The 23,157-nt window shown below is 43.7% G+C and overlaps 1 protein-coding gene across 1 annotated transcript in view; it reads left to right on the plus strand.

Moving 5' to 3' along the window:
* Window positions 1–9,802: 9,802 nt before the first annotated feature.
* LOC131289831 (metastasis-associated protein MTA1) overlaps window positions 9,803–23,157 on the plus strand; it is a 38,446-nt gene continuing 25,091 nt past the window's right edge. Inside the window, exons 1-2 of the mRNA XM_058319165.1 lie at window positions 9,803–9,943; window positions 17,671–17,832. Of these exons, the coding sequence (XP_058175148.1) occupies window positions 9,880–9,943; window positions 17,671–17,832 (226 nt within the window). The 5' untranslated portion in view covers window positions 9,803–9,879. The remainder of the gene's footprint in view (window positions 9,944–17,670; window positions 17,833–23,157) is intronic.

Genomic DNA, 23,157 nt, shown 5'->3' on the forward strand with positions numbered 1-23,157 from the left:
CAGAAGAGTCATAACTAAACTGGACTAAGTTTCCCACATCATGTGGGTAGAGATGTTTGCATTTCCCTTTGTACAATCGGAACACGCAGCATCAGTACCAAAAAGAGATTAGCACAGTTACAAACTGCATTATTTGAATTTGAACTTTTAGCTGCAATTTGCTGTATAGTTTGTACCTACCTTTTTTAAGATGGTACCAACAAAAATTCAACACATTCTAGTTTCACCAACTTGGTATTCTTTGCGATTAACGTTTAAAGTGTAGCCTTTTTTCATCCATTGTAACCTGGCTCGAAATTATCCACATGACCGACCTGCCCTACAATCAACATTAATTCGATGTTTTCCTCACACGATCAGCTAAAGCGAGTAAAGACAATTGACACTGAAAGAAACCGTAAGATTTCATTAGAATTTTTAAAATTAGATCGTTTTTGGTTCTCACACTTAAGTTTCGCTGTTCGCTTAGTTACGTAAGTTAAATCCGTTCACACGGTACTGGCATATGCATATACTGCTGTAAGAAGATTCCAATGTATCAGTTTTCCTTTGCATCAGCATAGTGGTGAACGTTGATAACAAGATTTTCGGGATAACTCAGCATCAGCAAGGAACAGAATTGTAAGATGATTGTGTGCGCATGGAAAGATAATTTCGTTTGTTTTACCGAAATTAAGTAGCTGTACAGTATTTCATTTTTCCTTATATTTTATATAATATTGGCGTAAGTGAAAAACTATTATCAAGTGAATATGGATAAAATGAAAAATAAAAAATAAAATTAAAATGGAAAGCATAAATTGCTAGGGTTCGGTAATTTATAAGGAGACCCTTGAATATCACATAACATCTTAATCAAACTAATTTTGTTTCAGCTTGTTTTTCTGAAGAAGATTTGAATACACGTGTGAGAATGAAAGCCGCTGAATATAAAAGTGGTTATGAAATTCAAATTCGAAGTGGCACGGGATAAACCTAAATGTGATCTTTCAAGTTTTTCCTAGACCAAGCTTAAATGCGTTTAGCGCCTCTTTAAACTATGGTATCGAATCGTCGAACCGGGTCTTATTCCAGCTCGATTATCTCAACCGGCGATTGTTTTGTTCTCTCTTATCTAGCAGAGAAATACTAGTAGAACTAGAAAAGAGGGTCAAAATGTAGTATATGTTACTACCCGGTTGACAGAAATTGACATTGTTGCTGGTACTATGTAGTTCCAGCAAGAGTCCCAGCAATCTGCCATGGAAAAACTTGCTGGTACTACATGACAGCTGCAAAAAATTTGAATTTTTGTCAACCGGGTACTTACTTGAGACAAAAGTCACGTTGTCTTGAATAGACTATTCGTTTGAGGGGCTATTGGTTAAAATCAGTAACTCGGGGTCCACACTACAGCGCGACGTCGCCTGACAGGAGCTGAACTCCATATAAAAAAAACCTTGCGCAATGTCGCGCGAATCGCGCTAGGTTTTTTTTGCATGGTGTTCAGCGCCTGTCCGGCGACGTCGCGTTACGCGACGGTGCAGTCTGGAAAGCGTGCATATAAAAAAACCTTGCGTGATGTCGCGCGAATCGCTAGATTTTTTTTGCAGTCTGGAAAACGTGTAAGGTTGGTGTAAGTGCTCTACCGAGTCAGGTTTTGACATATGAAGTCGTTTGTCCAATTTTATTGTACTCGGTGGTATCCGATGTTATCTGTCAACAAAATTGGTTTTCATTAGCCAGAATAGCCAGATTGAGGCTTTCGTCTAGCAAAAACAATAAAATTCATTTAACTTTTTTAAAACTTTAAAATTAACAGAAACACTTGCGAAATATTGTGCGACAAAGCACTGACACCCACCTAGGTGCTATCCCGTTCCCACATAGGTTCTTTTTCTAAAAAACAAGAAACAATGGTAAAAGTTACCTTCGACACGAAGTTATGCGAGAATTGGCTATTGTAGGCAGTGCCACTGGCGGAACCGTTTTGTTGCAAGAACCTTGGTCATTGTTATAAATGAAATGTTTCGTAATATTTCATCGTTCGTTGAATTTGTAGTTTCCACACACAAACATTATCGCACACTCGAGAACTAAGAATCGAGGTACAATCTATGTTGTATAAAGTTGTTTGCCTTCAAATGATCGTTCATTTGAGGGGTCTGTTCCTAAAATTGGCTTAGGCACTGAAAAGTTATTAACAAATCAGCTATTTCAGTTAGTTTTTCAAGTTGTGACCAAGGTTTTTGAAGCTTGTTGATGGCCAAGCTGGCGCGCTGCAGCTTCGTTCTAGTGGTGGGTAAATCGAATCCCCAAGTCCGAATCCCAATCCTTAAAACAATCGCGAGACGATGTAAACCAATCAATGCGGGTCTGGAAAAGTTTATCCCAATCTGAATCCCCTTCAAATCACAACTGATAAATCGCTTATTCCGTAATAAAAGCAAGTCATATCTTTCTGATGTGATGCTCACCGCTGTAAGTACCCAACTACCCATTTCAATGCTATAAACTCGAGTTGGGCGGGTTATAGCCGGCTATCGGCAAATAATAGCCGGCAGCGACAACTCCCCGCGATAGCAGCGTCTTCGCGGGCTATTTCAGTGGTGAGCGCGCGAGCACCCCAGGGCCTTGAGTTACTTTTCCCCGCGGTGTATTTGTTTCTTTCACTCCGACGCTTGGCTGTGACGTCACAGCCCGTGCGCCGAATAAATACGTTGAACGAAAATAATTTCAGTTTATTTTTCTTTTTATTTACCACTTTCTTTTGTTGATTAACCACAAATTACACGTTCTTTGCAATGTAGATATAAATCTGGAATGAAAAATAAAGAAAAATAAGATTAAATAATTATTTGCCTTAATAAATCTTAATCGAGTCGATATTATTGTTGAACGATATGAATAAAGAATTGTTGTTATTGTGTGTTAAAGATATCAATTGAATATAGTTGAATTATAAAATTTCCTAATCAACTCGGTATAGTTGATATTCGTAGTTTACGTTAACCTTTTAGGTATAATAACTGATGCAGTAAACGTAAGCAAATTTTTAATAAAAAAATTTAGGTTTTCGAAGCCCTTGGAATCACGATATCACCCTTGGAATCACGATTGGTGTAATTAGGATCGTAAATGTTTTAAATAATAAAATATTAGCTTACCAGTTGATTTTTCCGTCTATCAGCTATGATAATGCATTGAAGCGGAGGATGTCTGATGAATGGCGGACTATCTAAAATGTTTCAATGATTTTAGAAAATAAAATCGGAAATACGTGTCCCACAGCGTTATTATGGTTCTATTTCGATATGTCTTAGCAGATTACTTACCTAAATAAATCCCAGAAATATTCCGCTAATATAAAAAAAGTCTAGTGGCGTTGACCTATCGTGGACGTTAAGCTTGAATGCCTTGATGAATGCGAATCCTTACACACATCGTGTTGGAACGTTCGTGCTGCGAAGAAAGTGAACATTATTTAAATAAAGATATTAACAAACGCTTTCGAATCGTCAAGTTTAACTTCATGTCTTACCTGATTACTACCGATGATCTTCATTTAAATTCTCAAAGTTTGAATTCGATGTCATACCACTAAGATGTTCCAAGCGCATTTCGTTTATGTTTCAATGTAACTGCCATCGAGAGCGTGGCATTTACTAAAGCAATGCTGACAGGCTGATAATACTTTTCCATCAAACATGCAGCTAAAACAAAAGTATCATAACATTGTGTCAAAGCTCATTAACAAAAAATACGTAGAGTAACAGATTTCCATCACTTATTTTACATACCTAATTGATTCCGATTGTTTGTTCTGATGATACCAATCAGAGTGTGTTTCCTCTGTCCGTCCAAAAACGTGTTCATGCAGACTACATGTTAATACAGACTCCTTTGTTATGAAGAAAGCACAGAACAAATAAAACAAGATGCACATACAGCTGAAATTAGAAAAAACCACAGCAATAGTAAATATATTGGTGGAAGGTTTTGAAGTGTTTGTTATCAGTCAAGTGATTTTATCAATTAATCTCACCTGATATTCGGCAATGCCGAACCTCTAGCTCCGCGGAAGCACGCATCATCATAAAAGCTGTTGTGACACCAGATGCAGCTGAAAGAATAGATTTATATTAAATCCATTATACTGACCTATTATTGAAAAGTAATGTTCGTTTCATACTTTACCTGATTTCTTTGTTGATTTTTTGATAAAAAATAGCAGAAGCAATACATTCACGCACAAGCTTAATTTTCCCGTCTAGTCATCGAACGAGCAGCCGGCTGGATGGAATCTAAACACAATGCCTTTCTTGCATTATGACTACACTGTAATAATCAAGAAATGTTATAACAGTAATTAGCAACGTTATAAAAATTATCAAACACGCACATCACAACTCACCTGCATGTTTGAAGAAGTTTCTTTGATGCGTTATCCAACGCCACGATACCTTTGTCCATGTATACCGAGCAGGATATGTGCAAGTGTTCTGAGTCGAAACCAGGCCACCGGAATGACAAACACACTGCTTGCACTGAAGATAAACTTTACACCGGATGCGCTGCTGATATCGCAGAACAAAATGTGAAATGGGGAAATCCATTTCGGATAAACAATACTTTCACTTCGACTCACCTGACTATTTACGATCCGGATGATGGATACACAAACGATGGAGATTTGAACCGATTGCTAAAATATATCCGTCATGACCGAATGCAGTGCAACTGATGCAACCAAAACTTGTCATCACTAAACATGCAGTTTAAGTTTGTAGTGCTGCAAGAACAAAATACAATAAGCGAAATGATGAAACATCGAATGAAACATTTTCACTTCACCAGATTGTTTACATCTAGGCTGGTAAGGATTGTCACGATGATGTGTTCACGCACGCTGCGGCTAAATTACGTCGCAAACTGGTCTGAATCGTAGGTTGATCGATTGTTGGTTGATTGAAGATAAGAAATAATGCCCTGTAGCAGCTGAAATGTAAAAATAACATGTAATTATCAGCGAAAAACTTTAGCGAACTTACCGTGCTGCGTTGTTTACTTCGATGTGTCAAAATCACTCTGCGTGTGAGATGCGCCGTGCGAACGGGAAAAAAACACCCACACGCACATCGTCGCGCTCGTTCGATCGCACAAAAAGGACGCTCCTTTGCTATCGCGGCATCTGCGGCGGGCTATGTTCGAGAGCGGCATCGAAAAATTTGGCTAAGTCCGCGAGCAACGGGTCTCCGCCACTATCGCGGCATCTGCGGACGGCAATCATCGAGAGTGGCATCGCAAAAATCGGCTAAGTCCGAGAGAGCTGGTTTTTTTTGTATGGAGTTTTCTCCACGATGCTCAATTTTCAAATGGAACCCAAATCCAGGCTGGTTGGGTAGTTCTGTGTATTCTGTGAATCTTCGAATCTTCCGAATCCTGATTCTGCCAACATTGTGTCAGTGTGCATAACTTCATCGCCGGCCAAGCTGTCAAGCGAGGCACATCCCGTCAGAAGCAAAATGGCGGAGCTTGGAAAAAGCGAACGAAGCGTCCTGCCGAGTGTTCCGAAGGAAAACAATTAAAAGTACGCGGGTTTTGCTGGTGTGGCACGGTGAGAAGCGTACCAAGCGCACCGGAGAACCGAGTGGACGTTTTCGTGACGGTGGCCAACGCGTCGGTTAGTGCGGGTGTGTGAAAAATTCGTGAATGAGTTTTTCCATCTTTTTTCATCTGCGATCCCTTCGTTCATTCGCTCGGTGGTTCATTCTTCTACATAACCTTTTTGTGGTTCGGCGTTGCGCTCGTTCCTGTGATAATAAACTAGCTGGCGCTTCCGTGCAATGCAGAGCGGCACCGGCCCAGGGTCGGATACAGAAGATTTCCGCAATCCAGAACATCGTCGTGCTTCGTAGGGTCGTTCGCGGCTGATGTTTCGTCGCCGACGAACGGGACGGTGCAATGGGGCATTTGCCACGGATGAAGGGGATCATCGGCCGTCGATTATGTGCAGGACAGTGCTTGCGGATTATCTTTGTTTTCTTTTTTTTATTGATTTCATCAACCAAAGGTTGACCAATTGACAAAGACAAGAAAGGTGGCGAGGAGAGAGTGTCAAATGCACCGATTAACATGTACGTTACCGTATTACGGAAGGAGGAAGGGCCCAATCTGGCAATCGCCATCCATCATTATCTATTGAGTGCTGAAGGGACTTGCCCCATCACGCCGCCTGGTGTCAAAGTGAAAATGAAATAGAGAGCAGCAAGTAAAAGCTGAAAAGTTAATTTTCTCAACATAATCATCTGCCGCTATCGGGAAAAAGGTGCGCTATCGCGGTCGCAAGGGAAATGCGAATTTGTGTTTGCGCAGAGGTCGAGGAGGGGGATAGAGCTTCTGGAGGAGGCGAGGCGGTGGACGTAGGTGGTGGGGACGTTCTGTGTGCCGTGCTGTGTGTTCGCGTTTCGGTTGGTTGACTACGGACAAGTTCGGGATGTCGGCGGCAGCGGCGGCGGCGGCGGTGGCGGGGTTGCATATTATTCGGTGTGAATTTCTACTCTAGGCAACCGTAGGGTCCAACCATCACCATCGCACCATCGCCACGGCGGATGTTAAAGGCGAGCAGTGATCGGCACTAGTGCGTGCCGCTTGCGTAGACGCGCATTTCAAGTGCGGCCAATTGCAGCCGGAGCAAGTGTGATACCCTTTGGTTGGTATGGCAATGAGCGCGCGTGTGTGTGTGCAAAGGGATAAATCGGTCCGGTCGCGAAAGTGTACGGAGAAGGCGGGAAGGGATAACGAAAGCAGAGAAAGCGAACGAAAGATCGGTCCACGGCCCACTGGTCAGGAAAGGATGGAAAGGAGGGAAAAAAGAAAAGAAATTAAAATCAAGCGGTGAAAAAAAGGTTTATCGTGCGACTCTTCGACGAGTCTTTGCCGTGTCGGCGGTGGCGAATAAAGTTTTTCCATACCGACTGATTTCGAGAAGCCCATCCGGATGAGCACACAAGCACATACACACACGCGCGCGCATACACATGCTCATGGTGTGCTGCGCGAAAATGTCGCGAAGAGAAGAGCGGGCCGCAGAAGCGCGAGCACATCGCGAAGTCGTCTAAATACAATTGGTGCATCTTGGTTATTCGCCCTACCAGCTCCCCCTCCGACGTGGGGTGGCGTGGTGGTGAAGGGGAGAAAAAGTGTAGGCCAGTGCACATGGGAAGAAACCATGAGGAAGACATCGCGAGTGATAAGCACAGGCGTCGTGTGCACATGACGCGACATGGTGGATCGAAGCGTAACCTCTTTCTTTCTTCTGCAACTGCAGACGGCAGCGGAGAAGGTCATGCCGGTTTGCTTGGATGTTCAAGGTGCTGTTGACGGTGTTTGGTTGAGAAGGTGTGGCGGAATGACGCTAACCGATTACTTCAATCCATTGTGTTGACCAACATCTCCATGGGGCTTGCTTAAATGAAGATGCTTAGAAAATTAACCTTCCCATCTTCTGCCCAGAAAAGGAAGTCTCTTTTGTTGCGTGTGTTTGCCGTCACGCACGGTTTATTGATCCTGTGTGTGGTAACAACTGCAGCTTATTACAAGCGTACCGTGGTCACCGATAGGGGAACACCATACCGACACCGGATCGACAGATGCAAAGGAAAGCGAAAAAATGAGAAAAACTTAAAACACACACATACATCCAGCGACAAGCACCCGTCCCCACCGCCAGTCTAGTAATGAGACGACGCGAGCATAACGGGAACGCAGCAGTCGAAGGGGGAACGGGCAGTAGAGGGATGTTGGTGCGGATGGAAACGCCACCGCGCACCGGCACCGGACATAAACAGTCGTGGATAGCCGCGAACGGGGGAAAACGTGACGCGCACGTCGGAATGTGGACCGGAGCGGAAAGATGTACGCAGGAAAATAAGAGCACCGTGTTGGTACTGTTTGTGGAAAAGGCTAAAGAAACAGTCGAAAAAAGAGGAAGCAAGAAGAACTTCACTTCAAAATGCTTCTTCGTCGTCCAAGATCCATTGGCTCGAGTGGCCGGGTGTTCCGCGTTGGCGTTGTTCCATGATACCCAGTACCTGAATGCTACTGGAGCCGATGCTAACGGGTCAATTTTGACAGCACGAATTGGCTGATATTACGGTATCGACCGGCGCCACAACATTTACGCTGGCCAGGAAGCGCAGAGAAAGCGATAGCCTTAAATGATTGCTGTGCGCGGAATAGAAAGGCACCCCTTTCGTTCTGTTTCCGCTTAGGCTCCATTAATTCGCGAAGGGTCGGTACCAGTCAATGGCGGCCATCTCTGTTTCTTAATTTCTATGAATACTTTAATCTTTTGCCAGGGGATTCATCTAAGTAATGAGCATGCAGAGGTTTTTCATGAATTAAAGACATTTTTGTCGATAGACCACAACCAAACCAAGTTAATGCAAAGTCAATCTAGAAACTAAACGGATGCAGCGATTGCTACCATCAAAATAAATCATCCGGCGCACAAGAAAGAGGCAAGTAAAGGTAAAGAGCCAATTGATCCAAGCATATGTACGTGCTTTGGTTCTCTTCTTGTGTCATTTAGGCGACCCCGTTTCGCCCAACCGAGATGGTGGTGGAAAGCAATACTTAAGGCTTTTCGCGAATAAAGAGTATGCTGTGAAATGAAATGGAACGGTTACCGTAGGAACAGAATGTGGATCAGAAGTTCGCTAAGAACACGAACAGTACGAGCATCGAAAGGAATAAGCGCGTGTGTGCTGGTTTTTGGCGAATCGTCCAAAATTGTCCTTTCGCTCCCGCGTTCGACAAGGGCGGCGAAGCATTTGCGTCATGTGAGAGGTTAACCTGTTTTATGGTAATCGTTGAATTATTTATCACACTCCCAATCGATAGCGGTCAGCGAAATAATGTTGTGAACAAAACACTAAGCGAACACCACATGGGTTTCTTCCAATGTCTTATGTAAACTATCAGAATTGAACCGCGGAGCGTTTGTTTCTTTTTCGTCAAAGTGTACTGAGAACAGGTGGTGGAACAGAAGATAATTATTTATGTGTGATTTTTTGTATTTCAGAAACCATTCCCGCGTGCTGCTCGGTTGCGTGTAAATAACAAGGAAAGCTCAACCCAACCGTCTAGAATTGGGATCAAATAAGTTGAATCATTGTCGCGGTGTCAAACAAAATCAACAACAAACAAATAACACAATTGTGTTACAATCGCGTTTTTGACCCTTCACGACGGTGAATACTGTTATCCGTAGACTGGAAGCGGCCCGTAAAAGTGGGAAAAGTAAAACTGTGCTGTCTAAAGTCTGTGCTCATCGATAGTGTGTGGTCAGGAAAATTGGTTTCGGCCAACAAACCCAAGGGAAAAAGAAAAAAACCCGCCCGTACACACGGCGTACGACGTTGCGGTGTTAGCTGTGTGGGTGTTTGTAAGTGCGTCGGCTGTGGCCACCCTTGGCGTCATTTGCGGCCGGCTGAGGTGCCGATCACCAAGTGTCCAGCAAGCAAAAGAGGAAGGGTTGTGCTTGCGGGAAAACGGCTCTCGTTGCGTTGTTTACCTTCTTGTGAAACCATCATCCCTTAACTCAAGCTCCGGTGGCTGCGAGTGAGTGATAACGCGACGTTTCGAACGTTAACGTGTCCGGAACGGAACCGATAATTGGTGGAGAAAAAAAAATCTGAAGTGCATTTGAACGTAAATTTAAACCACCACCACAAACACACATACAAAACAAAGAAAAAAAAAAGGATCGTCCTGCAGTAGCTCTCAGGAGGCGCCACGTTTGGTGTTTGGTGTGTGCGTGTTACACGTGTGTTAGTGTTCTAGTGTGTTTGTGCGCGCAGCGTTGTTGGTGACCGGTGGAAGTGAGAGGGGGTGTTCATGAAAGAGACCGCAGCAATACAAACTTCAGCAACTATGACAACAAACATGTATCGTGTCGGAGGTAAGTGTTGCAGAATTTAGGAAAGTTATGAAAATGCTCAATGAAATTAAGGAATGGTCCCTCCATCCATTTTTGACTCATCACTTTTCCACACTAGATGTTTCTTTGGGATTCATGAATCTCTAAAACGCGAAGAATCATTCAGATTCATGAATCTGAATCTGAATTACACAACTCTTGGGTTGTGACTAAAAATCTTGGTTATATTCCCTGTTTCATGTGTCTACATAATTCACTTTATAATAAGTACATCGTAAGCGTTTCATAGTTTGAGCGAGTACTAAATCATCTGCAAATCATATTTGACATGTAACATTGATTATTTTGAGATCAAATCGCAGGAAGTTACTGGCCGTGGCGGAGGATGCTTTCGTTTATGAGCTGGGGCTTTTCTAATCCATGAATCTCCGAGCTAGTGCGGCTCCTAAACGGTTAAATTTGGAGTAAAAAGTCTTCCTGAGCTTCATTCCTTTGAACATACTCCAGAGGGACATGTCTCTCAGAATTTCGGATGACTTCTAATGAATTAATCAATGATCACCACAGGTGATTATTTCAGTGTTTGCATAAAATCGAAACCTTATAACAATGACATTCCTTTTCACGGAACAGTAATTCACTTCTCAATCCAACGGATCGACGACGCAATCTTATCATACGCCCCGAAGAAGGAACCCGTCCTCCGTCTTTCATCCGTTCTGATGCATCACTTACGCTCACTCTTTAGTTGCATCTTACGCCGAGTGGGAATTGATTGCCTTTCGCCGATCGAAGCGTTAGACGACGGGGAACTAAAAATAGATACCGTATTTCGCGAGCTCCCTCGCCAACATCATCATCATCCTCCACGCGCTCCCTTTTGAATGTTTGGTACGTGTGTCTCGCATTCACGCATCGTTATCGCTACTCCCTGCCCAACCTTCCGCCTGGTGGTATCGAAACTTCCTGGCAATAAAGTTGCCTCCTAGCGGGCCATCTCCATTTTGTTCTTCTCGCGTGAGATCGTGCAAACTGCATCGTTGTGAAGGCTCAAAACGCAAACCAGTAGTATCGCTCCAAGGCACACCACACATCACACCCCGCGCAATTGGCGCTAAGTGATTGTGTGAGAAAATATTTGCCATCGTTTAATTTTAGCTCTATAAAACCGATGGAAGGACGAAGTGCGGCATTTGAAAGAAGTGAGTGTGCCGTTTCAGAAAACGTGACGTTAACTTTCCGAAAGTCTATGTTTCTTACTTCCTTAATTGATAGCTTTTGGCAACCCTGTGAATGGTCCAGTAAACATTTGTTGGATTGTGAATTCCTTAGGCTTTAACTTGTAACGCCAAGCAGTTCAGCAATATCCTATGGTTTGTTCAACAAAACTAAGGAAGTGGTATAGAAATTAGCCATTAGAAGCAAGATCTAAGTTCTATTACCTCTTCCGTGGTTCCCGCGAGTTGGCGTAACCGTGACAGAGCAAAAGTTTCGTCGAAAGATTGGCGATTATTGATGGTTTCTCATTAGAGCGAAAAGCAAATGGCGTAAGCACCGCCTGGACAGGCTGCGATGGTAGTTAGGCACCGGTAGTCAAACCCAGATCTCATCCAGAATAGTAAGTTCTCCGTCCCTTAAGTCTCTTATCCTTCTCTGTTTTCCATATCCACCTCGACCTCCAATGGTAAAGAAGTTTTTACAACAGTCTAGGTCGACGACGGGCTCGGCAGGGGAGGCTAAGACCGGCTATTCCCGGACACACAGAGCCATTCATCTTAAATGGATCGCGGGCTAGGTTCCTTCGCCAGGCACGCACACACACACACCAATACTTTCGCGAATCGAAACGAATCGCGCGTGATACCTGCTGAAGACATTGGCGAGAAAGCAGCGCCAGCAACTCATACCACCAACCCTCTTCTCCTCTCGTTTGCGGCTTTTCACGCGGGATCTTCCGTGTCCAACATCCCAACAACTGATTCGCAATTTCAGTCCACCACCACTACCTCCCTTGGAACTCGTTCCGGCGAGATGTGTATGCCATCTTAGAATTGGTCGTGAATTCGAATTTCGAAGCATTTCGTTACTACGGTTGTTCCGTTTTGCTCCGTTTTCGACGAGGGTTGCGAAAGAACTTTTCCTCCGTCACCGAACCCGTTGCGTTGCTGCGGCATTGGCCGTCCCATTCTTGGAGGGGCTAGGATGGGTTTCTTTCTTATTTCTCTGTTCTTCCTCCCCATTCCAACCGGTGCCACCGCTTCTTGCGCACGGTGAATCCGGTATTCTTCTGCTGCGTGACTTGCTGCTGGCTGGGACCACTTCTTATTCGGTTCAGGGTCAACAACTTTCCAACGTGCGCAGACTGTGTGCTGATGATGATATGGACCAGTAGGGCCGGCCGGCGTGTACGTACTGAAGGAAGAAAGGAGGAACGGGAAAGGAGATGGAGACCAAGAAAATGAAAGAAAGGAATGATAGGTGAGTGCGGTAGAGGGAGAGAGAGAGAAAGAGGGAAGGCGAGAATGAATAAGAAATTAGGTGAAGAGGAATGTGAGGAGCTCGAAGAAGAAAATAAAAGAAATGAGAAGATTATGGTCATTGAGGGACATGGGCATGGGAGTTGTTTGTGTGTGTAAGTCCGCGTATCTTGCCGCTCTAGGCACCTCGGTGTGTCTACCGGAAGAACAGAAAAGAAGATGGTGGAGGATGGTTAACGTTGTTTCGCAACACGAACCGGCGATATTGGCATTATGTCCCAAATAATGTTTAACCAAAGTGGATGATAAGAATTGGTGGATTTTGCAACCAAGTTGTTCAAACATTCACACGTCATCTGCCGTCTTCCGGTGCGGCTCCGAGCAAACCTTTCGAAAGGCAAACTAGGTCAAATTAACGCAGAAATGATGTTAGATACCTACGAGATAAGATACCAACTCATTAGCGCTGCCCCGGATCTCCAGCCGGAGTTCATTGTCCAGCAGTCTTACGTCCAACAGCTAGTCTTATTGGCGTGCGGCCTGTTCTTCTAACATTTACCCTATGAATTGGCCAGGCCTCCCTTTGCAAGTCGCCTTTGGTCTTTGGTTTTGACGAGCCAGAAATTGGTGAGAATCGCTTTGTCTTTGGCCGGTACTCGGTTTAGCTCTCCGCGGGTCGCCGTTACAACGGTTTTTAATGTTGCAGGTTCACCATTTTACCGGCTTTCTTTCCATTTCAATGGCTCCGAACGCGCATTCCAAACGAGTGGATATGTGAAAATGGCCACCACAACAGCGGTAAGGTTAACGATGGCCGAAAAGGGAAGTCACTGCAAAGACAGATCGACCCAAGGGAATTTGCAGGCAAAACGGTGCTTATAGTTGTTCGCTCCGAAATCTTATGGGTACTGTAAAATACATTTATTCAATAGTTTGTTTATTTTTAACTGTTTGCAAACCAGCAACCAGTGGAGTATAATTTTTCTTTTCGATGTTCGGTCGGTACTCCCTAGCCATTTCCTACGCGGTAGGACAATTGATGTCGTTGGTAAGCATGAATTTCCTGTCCTGCCAAGACGCGGCTAGTTTTTCGTACCGTGGCGTTTAAAAGGCGCATGATCCATGCACGTTGGTTTTTTTTTTGTTATTGACTTTCCTCGGTTCGGTGTGTCGCGATGATGTCGGTTTTATACCCGCTCTCCAGCAGAATGGCTGCAAACGGGTCACCCAATGCTTTGGACCGATTGGAAATGGGTCGGTTTGAAAGTAACACCAAACCCCCGGGGCGGGGGAAAGTAAAGGTGGATGCGGGTTGTGTGTGTGTGTGTGTGTGGGGTGGTTACTTATTGCGCAAACGGTTTTCCTCCACCTCCTCACCCAACACTCACCCTCCGCCATTCCGTCGTCTTTTTCATGTTTTCATAAAACTTGTTTTGCTTATGTAGCAAATTTTTGCTTCGACATTTACTGCCAACACATTGGTCGTTTGGTCAGGCGTTTTAGTTTCTGTTCCCGCTTGTCTTGCATCATCAGTCAGTGCCTGTGATTTTGGTTTGGAAACCACCTTACGGTTGACCCTTGCGTAAAAATTGCTAGCCATTTTTGCGACCGTTCGTTTGTTTCATTCTCACGGGCTGGAGCCCTTTATGTGGCGCGCGGACAATAGGAAAAATCATGGTTGACCTTTTAATCGTATTTTAGTGCGCTTACTTTTCAAATCTGTTTGCTATGTTTATGAAACTAAATGTTTTCAGTTTTTGGCGTATAGTTCATTCCCTTTGACTCGTTGTTTAGTCATGAGATTAATACGTTAAATGAATATTTCAACTAGGGGAACCATACCGGGATAAAGGGGATCAATTAAAAAAACCATAGGCATTTCGTTGTGGTCGCAAAACATTTTCAAACAAAAGCTTAACACTCACGAATCCCAAAAATCTGCTTACGACGTGCCAAATCCAACAACGATTGGGAAAAACGGAAATCTTTCATCCTTTCGGAGCCGGAAGAATGCGGCTGCTTCATCCCAAAAGTCAAGCTCGTCGTTCTAGCTCGGAAAACGGCGGCGGTCGTTGCCCAGCGAACGCGCGCAGACACGAGAAAAGTTCATTGTCATATTGATTTTCTTACCGCCAAACGCACATACACACGTTGCAAAATTGGCTTTTGCTTCTTTTGATCCGGGGGAAGTGCAATAAAATTCCTTTGGATGTTGTGGAAATGAGATGGTTAATTATTTTTCAAAAGAAATTTATCAAGTTATGCATCGCAAACGAGCATAAATAAATGTTAGCAAATGTATACTATTTGGGAAAAAGTATTTCAATACGTACCTACCATTTTTCTGTGGCCCCCCTTGCTCCTGGCTCTACCATTTGGACTGAAAACACACCAAATCGGTCGTTATTCGTTGTGTGGCCGTCAGCAAAACAACGGGAAAACATGGTAATGAGCCTGCTCTTGGGGCCCTGGTGGTTTTGGCGTTATTCGTTGGATGGTTTAAATTTCCATAATTTAACAATTAGCAGAGCGTTAACCTTAAGCAGCACCAACTTGGCAAGGGAAAAAGGTTATTATTCTCATTATTATCTTCTTTCATTATATTTATGGCTTAGTTGTATCGTCAAACTCGTTCGCAAAATGTTAGATCCCCGGAACCATTAGTTTTGTCTAGCGATAAAGGAACCAATGATCGATTACAACGCTGTACAATGAAATTCCTTCTTTATAGTGTCTACTTTATGATAGGCAATTTTTCGGTATGTAAAAAAAACTCCATAATCAATTAAATTCATTCTCAAAATGCTCAAATTAGGAACTCTTTAAATTGAACCAAACGTTTATCTGGTGATGATCGAAAAATGAATATATCGTTGTTCAATTGAAATCAATTCGGTTGTCATTGGCCGTGAAAAACACCGCATTGTCATGTAAAATTATGTAATCGGTTGGTGTGTTTATCTTTTTTTTTTTTAATATATCGCGCTGTTCCCTTTAACATCGCCACAGCTTCCGTGGAATCGGCGAATATGGTTTTCCCCTGTGGTGTGTCGGAGGACAACACCGGCTGGAAATGTGGACACATATTTTATATATATTTAATTAGCCTCATTTCTGCCCCTGACGCCAAGTCCTTCGGTTCAGTCCATTGATGAATCATATGACGGTTAGTCAGTACCAGGAAAGAGCGGGTGGGTTTCCCCTCTCCTACCGCTTGTCCTGCAGATGTCCAATGCACCAGATGCATCTCATATGCCCAGCTGCAAGAAGCAGGCGTTCTCTGCCTGTTGCACGTTATCTCCGTTTTTTAACCACTGCCAAGTGAACGATGCCCATAATTCGGGAAAACTGGTTGGAGTTTTTCCGCTATCGATTCCGTGGTTTCGCTATCGGAATGGAGCGAATTGCGGAATTGCTGCTGTGCTGCGCGTTTAATCATCCTCGGCGCTTTTGTGTTGTCCCAGGGAAAACCGGTGGTTATTTTCCTACGCCACCTTTGCTTCCCGTTCGTTTTGACCGTCCATTTGCCACATTTCTTCCATCCAGTTCACTGCGTGGAACGTGCGTGCGTGGTTACTTCGCTTTTTTTCGCTTTTTTTGTTTTGCTTATCTGCAGTGCATCAGGATTTTAAAGGTGGCAAGGCTGCGGTGGAAAACTGCACTTCGCTGGTGGTGCCATAACTGCGGTTTATGTTTGTGGTTTTCATGAATCGCTTTTACAACCGGTTTTTTCTTTCTTTCAAATGTTTAATGTTGCTTAAATGCTGGTGGCTAACGAGGAGACTTCCGCGTTGAAAATGAATGGACGCGAAACGCTGCCTTTTCCAACACCGAATGGATTGTGCTTCAATCCAGCCATCTTTTTCCCGTATAGAGTGTGGAGAAATTCGGATTTTCCCGACCATGTCATTTAACTTTATTTTAACGATTTTCAAATTTCTTGCTGAACTCTCCGGACTTCTTTTAGTTTTGTTTACCCTTGCCTAATTTGCTCCAACTTACCTACGCTTTTGTGTGTGCGTGTAGAACAAAATCATTATCATTCGTTTGGGTGAAGTGTGTCGTAAAGTGTACATCATCAACGCGCGCATTGTGCTTTCCCTTCTATCGCACAGCGCGCGGAGATTTATGTTTCCTGCTTGGATCGCATTTAATATATTGGGAGCGTCAGCGTTTGGCGAGGTGTGAGGTGGTAGTGGGGGTGGAGGAGATCGTTTGTGGCACGACCTGTCAAGTGCCATTATCCCGTGCTTACATTTTATCACCTACCCATGATCTGATTTTCGTTCCCATCATCCCGGTGTCCCTGCGAAAGGGTGGAAGTAATAACAATTAGTAGTTCAATGTCAAACTCTTCTCGCCGGTAGTTTTTCGTGGGTTGGTGGTGTTTTAATTGACGTAACACTCAGACGATAAGCGACGGGATCATTAAACGCTCCTCGAAGTCTCTGACATGTAAAAAGTAAAAAAAAAACAGATACATTGAACACTGATTTCTATTGTAAGCATTTAATATATCAAACGCGTTGAAAGAACACCGCTACAAAACATGCAACATACACTTCAGACTTTTTTTGATGCTATGCGTTTAAGATTAAGTTTTTCGTGTTGACGTGATCGACAATATTGAGTAGAATCAAAAGTATTTACATAATCAGCAGAACATAAAACACGTGAAGAGTGTAGGCCTGATCAAATGTTACGTCATTGTAGGTTTTTTCTTCGTGTGGTTCTTAAAACGATACTGAAGGTAGCGCGCATGATGCTAAAGTAACACCGCCCGTTTGGATCCAGATCTATTGAACCCGAAAAAAAGTACATAAACACACACACACTCTAGCCCGGAAGCATAACTTTGCTAGGATATATTTTTCTCATTATAACATTGTGCTTCACTTGGCGGAAAGCGCCCTACAGGAAGTAGGGTGTAATGGCTGGTGCGTGCATACCTGACTTCGATGCTGCTGCACCTGACAGTTTTCGAGATTGAATTTTGGCTAGAGTGATTTTACAACCTTTCCAACGAACGCCGTATGCGCAGGAGGTTTTCCAAAAGAACACACAAGGATAGTTTTGATATTGACTGCACGAAATACTTTTCGACAACCACATTAAACGGTTGATTCAATTAATGATTAACCTATATGTTTGATTTATGCTATTTTTTGAAATACACTAGAACTTTCAGCAGTTTCTTCGATTGGCACACAATCGTGTAACTGCGACATTAACTGACTTTTAATCATTCTTTGTTTTTCGTCCCCTTTTCAGACTATGTCTACGTGGAGACATCGTCGACGACACCGTACCAAATCCGGCGCATCGACGAGCTCAACAAGACGCCGAACGGCAACGTCGAGGCCAAAGTGATGTGCTTCTACAGGCGAAGGGATCTTCCGACACCGCTCGTGCAATTAGCTGATAAGCACCAAAGTAAGTAGAGTTTGGAAGTTTTCCACTAAGTAAGTGAGAGTATTCACGAAAGTCCTGTAGGTGTCTCCGCTTGTTGTTGGCTTTTCAGTAACCTTTTAGGCTGGTTTATTACACAAACTGAACGAGAAGAAATTTGTTTTAAAATAAAATAGCAAAGAACAGCCAAACAACCAAAAACCTTTGAACAGTGATGCTTCCCAATTCGTCAAGCAGATAGACTTCTCGAGCCCACGCCGAAGCTCGGCTAATTAGTTAATTAGGAAAATTCCGCCGTTCCGTCATTGAGTCGTTCCTTCTTGGTGACCATTTTCCTCGGAACTCCTCGGAACATCGATACACACTCCTTCCTCTCGCACCGCACGAGATACACTTCGGTTGATTTGGTTGTACCGGAGCTGGGAGGAACATTTCCGAAGGAGTAAAACGAACGAAGGAAACAATCGTTCATCGTTTTCTTCAAGACTGTTGCCAACTGCTAGCATGTTTGAAGCGGTGGGTGGAAATTTGGATCCAAAATTGTTATTTGACGCATGCGATACTAGCGACGGTGTCGATAACGACGCCTCGCAACGTGCCATCGCCAGGCAACGGGGCCGATTTTGATTATTTTTCCGCAACCGTTATGTCGTTGGTATTGGAAAAACAAATTTTAGGACATCATCACACCAGTTTGGAAAGGTTGTATGTGTTGGATCCAAATGATATATTTTTGTTTCTTTTTTTATGTGGCACAACATTCCCTAGTGGAACAAGGCCTCTCTCTCCAAAGAGAATTACAGTGACCGAAATACGGTATATTATAAATTATGTTAAGAATAACATTGCCACAACCAACTATAAATCGTTTTTAACAATTTTACATACTAAAGATAATTTTCATAAAGCTTGGGGAAAAGGCAATGTTTACTTAGTATGTAGGATAATAAAATAATTACTTCAATTTCTACTTTTTAATGCAACTAGTAAAACACAGCAAGCAAAATGTAAGGGTAGAGCTTTGAAGGATAGTACTTGGTTTTGTTGGTTCTTCGAAAAACAACAATTGAGAAACAATTTTGATAAAAGCACCTCCGAAGTGCAATGGCAAGAAGTGGTGTATAATTTTGTGTGCATATTACGCCCTCGGCAGCGTAGCATCGTATCCCGACGCCATCCGTCTTGACAAACGAAGCCATGGCGGCGACGGTGGAAAATGTGAAAAGCTCAAGAGAGAGGACCCAACGTCAAGGCATCACGAGCGAAGTGAAATTGGATCGGGTGCACGCGACTGCCTGATACGGTGCAACGTTGGCAACACTGATACCGAAGAAAGGAGCAAGATCCCTACTTCCGCCCCGTTCTGTTTGCCCGTCTCAACCCCTTCCCTTCCGACCCGTTGGGACGCTTTTCTCGAAGCTCGTTGCGGTGGTGATGCTGCCCTGGGGCAAAGCTGCCGAAGTTTGGCAAACCGAGTCGCGCGGTATGTTGATTTACCAGCCGAGCCAACCAACTCGCAACTTCCCGGACTTTCCGGCTAAACGGAACCGATTGGGGCGACCGGGGAGGGTGAAAATCTGATGATAAAGGATCTGCTCGACTTTTCCTCCACTGACTTTCGTTGCCAAGGGCCGGAGAAGGATGGGCGGTTTGTGTGTTTTTCCCGACTAAGCGATGGGCGAACGGGGGAAAATTGAGATGGGAAGCAGGTGCACGAGGCAGGTTTACTCGTTTTCGTTTTCTTTGCTGATCGTTGCCGGTTCCGCCTCATCCCACACCACCGCTTTCTTTCCCATTTTGAGCTACTTCGTCCTCGAAAAGAGGGGAGTACCGCGGAAGGTGGATTGCGATCCGCCGAGTTTGAAGTTTTCTTTCGCAATATATACATATATTAAAGTACACTTTTCTTCCTTAAAAAAAAAGGATGAAATCATCGTTGTTTAAGAAAGAATTTCATGAATTTGATGGGGAATGTATATAACATTGCACATTTTTTCTTCCAGAGGTTTTCTGGTTTATTTGTCTGTTGCTCATATTTGTCGTACCGTTCATACATCAGGGCATCTACAACGTTATTTAGCGAAGAGGTTTCTGTTCATAAACAAAGTTTCCACGCAAGAATACCAATTGTACTTTAGACAACGTGTCCTTGGCAAGACCATCTAAGGCGTAGTGCGTTTAGAGGAGTACATACAGCATAGGTAAAGATTCGAAAGGCGTCGAACGCTTGACTCTTACAAGAGATGAAAGCAGTCCGGGGTTTAACTCACACCGAATCACAAAATAATAACGATGCACAATGGTACGATCATTTGTTTTTAAAGAACCCATTTCTTGTCCGCCTTTCGATGTTGTGCCGGTCAAGGAGATTATGCTATTCTGTTGCGGGAGCAATTGGGAGTTGGAACTTTGATCTTTTCCACTTGACCTTTGGGAGGGGTGTCGAAGGAAACGGAACAAAGTCATACCAAAAATATGAAAGTCACAGCTGCCCAACGGTTGGGAAAATAGACATATTGCCTCGTGCTGCTGCTGTAACAGCATATATCTGAACGACATCTGTGCGCCGCCATTTGGTGGTTTTGGGCGAAGGTCGCAAGGTCTTTGTTCGGTTGATAGTACTGTGCGGGTTTTTCCAGATTTTCGCAAGCAAATTGTTGAATTATATATTTTGGCCAGCTGGCAAAATGAACTTAATTTCGATCGTTAGTTTTCCAGAGTTTTAGTGCAGTTCTTCATTGTGGTTTTCTTTTAAACCTATTACAAAAGCTTCGAAGTGATTTTTGGGGAAAATGTTGTCTTTTGTGTCCGCATTTCAATTCCCTAAAAAAAGCTAATCTGTTTCAGGCATTGCGTTTTTCTTTTTCGCATTTTACTAAAAATATCAGATGAACCCACCGGTCGAGAACTACATCAAACTCTCGAAGGCTTTCCAGGATGACGCCTATATCCTTACGCAATAGACCCAGCCGAGATAGTTCCCTCATGTTGTTTGTGTGCGTATCTGGCCGTTGGTTTGTTTTAATTAATTATTACCCATGTAGCTTACGGCGGTCTTCCGTGTCCAGAGCGAACTTCCTGGAAACAGCTCCCGGGAGCTGACCGCATCCAACCGGACGCATTTTTCGAAGGCTTCTTAATGATGTGCTGCAGATGCACCGAAGCAGTGCTGATGCACCAGCTCAAAGAGAGTGCCGTACTGGTTCTCTCTGCTCGTTCGCTCGTTGGTGAACGTTCTTACCAAAAGCGTTCACTAGTTCGATACCTTTTTTTATTCTATTTCCTTTTTGCTTGGGCAAGTTTCACCCCGTTTCCATATCGATGGGAAGAATTGGAGTATCAGCCTTGGTGGTTGCCCGGGAAAGATACGCACATGGGGATGTTGCTCAAGTGTGTGTGTGTGTGTGTCTGTGATCTGGACGGATCCGGCACCGGGTTTTTGCGTTTAGGCTCCGGTTCTACATTATTAAACGCACCTTGCCTCCAATGTTGGTGCGCACCTGCGATTTTTCAACGGACCACGATGCGTGTGCGTAGGCCCCGGGAAAATATATAAACCTGTAAAATCACCCACCCCCCCCACCCCACGCTCTCCCAGAGATGGATCGAATTTGTTTCGAAACTTGGTCGACCGCTGAAGAGGAGCCGGTTCAGGTCCAGGCGGAACGGTTAAAAGCAACCGACACACATGCGTCGTTGTCGTCTAGTTTTCCCTGGAATTTTGGAGGTGCTTCCGCCGCCCATCGACCGGGCTCGCACAAATACATGCACGCCACGCACCTTCGGCGTGCGGCGGAACCCATTTGCATCGACGGCAAGCGACGGCCAGGACAACCGAGCTCTCGACCGAGAGTGTCTGAAGTAGAGTTGTGTAAATCGGATTCAGATTCATGAATCTGAATGAATCTCTGCCTTATAAGGGATTCATGAATCTTTCGCCGCGAGATTCATGAATCCCAAAGACACACCAAATGATGTAAAGTCACCAACCAAAAGTCGGTTGAGGGACCACCTTTTTTTTTTTTTTTTTGGTCTCATTGTCCACGCCTATGACAGAATCGGGGAGATTCATGACAGAACCATGAAAGATTCATGAAGATTCATTAAGGTTTCGAAAAATTCATTAAGCTTTGAATATTCGAATCCGCAAAGATTCATGAATCCATCTGAATGAATCTTAGGTAAAAGATTCATATGAATGAATCTCGCCAAAAGATTCATTAAGCACAACACTAGTCTGAAGCTGTTTCGTAGCAGCACCTCCCCAAGTGTAGCGCGCAACGACAACGATGGCCACCGTGTAGGGCGCTATATTATAGAGATTTAGTGCAAATATGTGTTTCAAATATTACTTCCTACCACACCCCATTCCGCCCACCAGCAATCCCCAGTGGCACAACCATTTCCGTTTCCGTCGAACCGCAAATGGTCGAAAATTCTCGTTAGCTTTCCATGCTCGTCCGCGATGCACGTCCTTAGCTTGTCTAACTGTTCTTCACCGTCCGCTTCCGGCGCTGCTCCTTACCTACCCCCGCGTCTCTCGTGTAGCTGTGTGTTTGTGTGCACCTTTGATCGATCGCACTCCGGCCACCGAGGAAATGCATTTTCGCGTTCATAGAACGTCCCCCGACGGGGGTGCACGGAATACTCGGTGAGTTGATCATTTCGTGGAAAATTTTCAGACAAAACTGTAACCATTTTTCACCTGTTGTTTTAGTTAACTGAATCGGACGGTGATTCAAATCCTGCCAGCTCGTTTCGGATATCATCTTTACAAGGGACATTTGATAAGTTTTTACATTTTGGATTTTGGTAGAAATAGGGCCGTTTCATTTCTCCATCTTTACAAACATTTAAAACTTTTCTATAAGTTCTTCCTAGTCTCTAGACATTGCATTTTTGTATTAACAGTTTTGTCGAAACTGTCGAAAATATTGCATACATCATTTTCATCATCAATGCTTACTTCATATCTCTGATTTAGAAAACACACCTGTTTTAACACGTTGACTGCCAAAGGCACTGCCGTTGACCCAAAAGTGGGTGACAGCAGTAACTAGTTCTAAAAAGTTTTTGTCCCATAAATAAATGAAAATGGAACATAAAAAAACTATAGTATTATTAAAACAAGTTCTTTGGGAAGCTGTCTTCGTTTTGCTTTCGAAAACCGTCAGTTTAATAAATCTTAAACACATTTTACAAACACAACAATTGTACACAACACACACTTAAACACACTTTTTTTTGTTGATAAAATTTGTTTATAACATTTATTAAACGAATATTTGAAGGCTAAGCAAAAACTTAGCTTCCTAAAGAATATTAAATATTACCTCAATTTTTATGTTG

This window comes from Anopheles ziemanni, chromosome 3 (genome assembly GCF_943734765.1).
Source record: "Anopheles ziemanni chromosome 3, idAnoZiCoDA_A2_x.2, whole genome shotgun sequence".
Lineage (NCBI taxonomy): Eukaryota > Metazoa > Arthropoda > Insecta > Diptera > Culicidae > Anopheles > Anopheles ziemanni.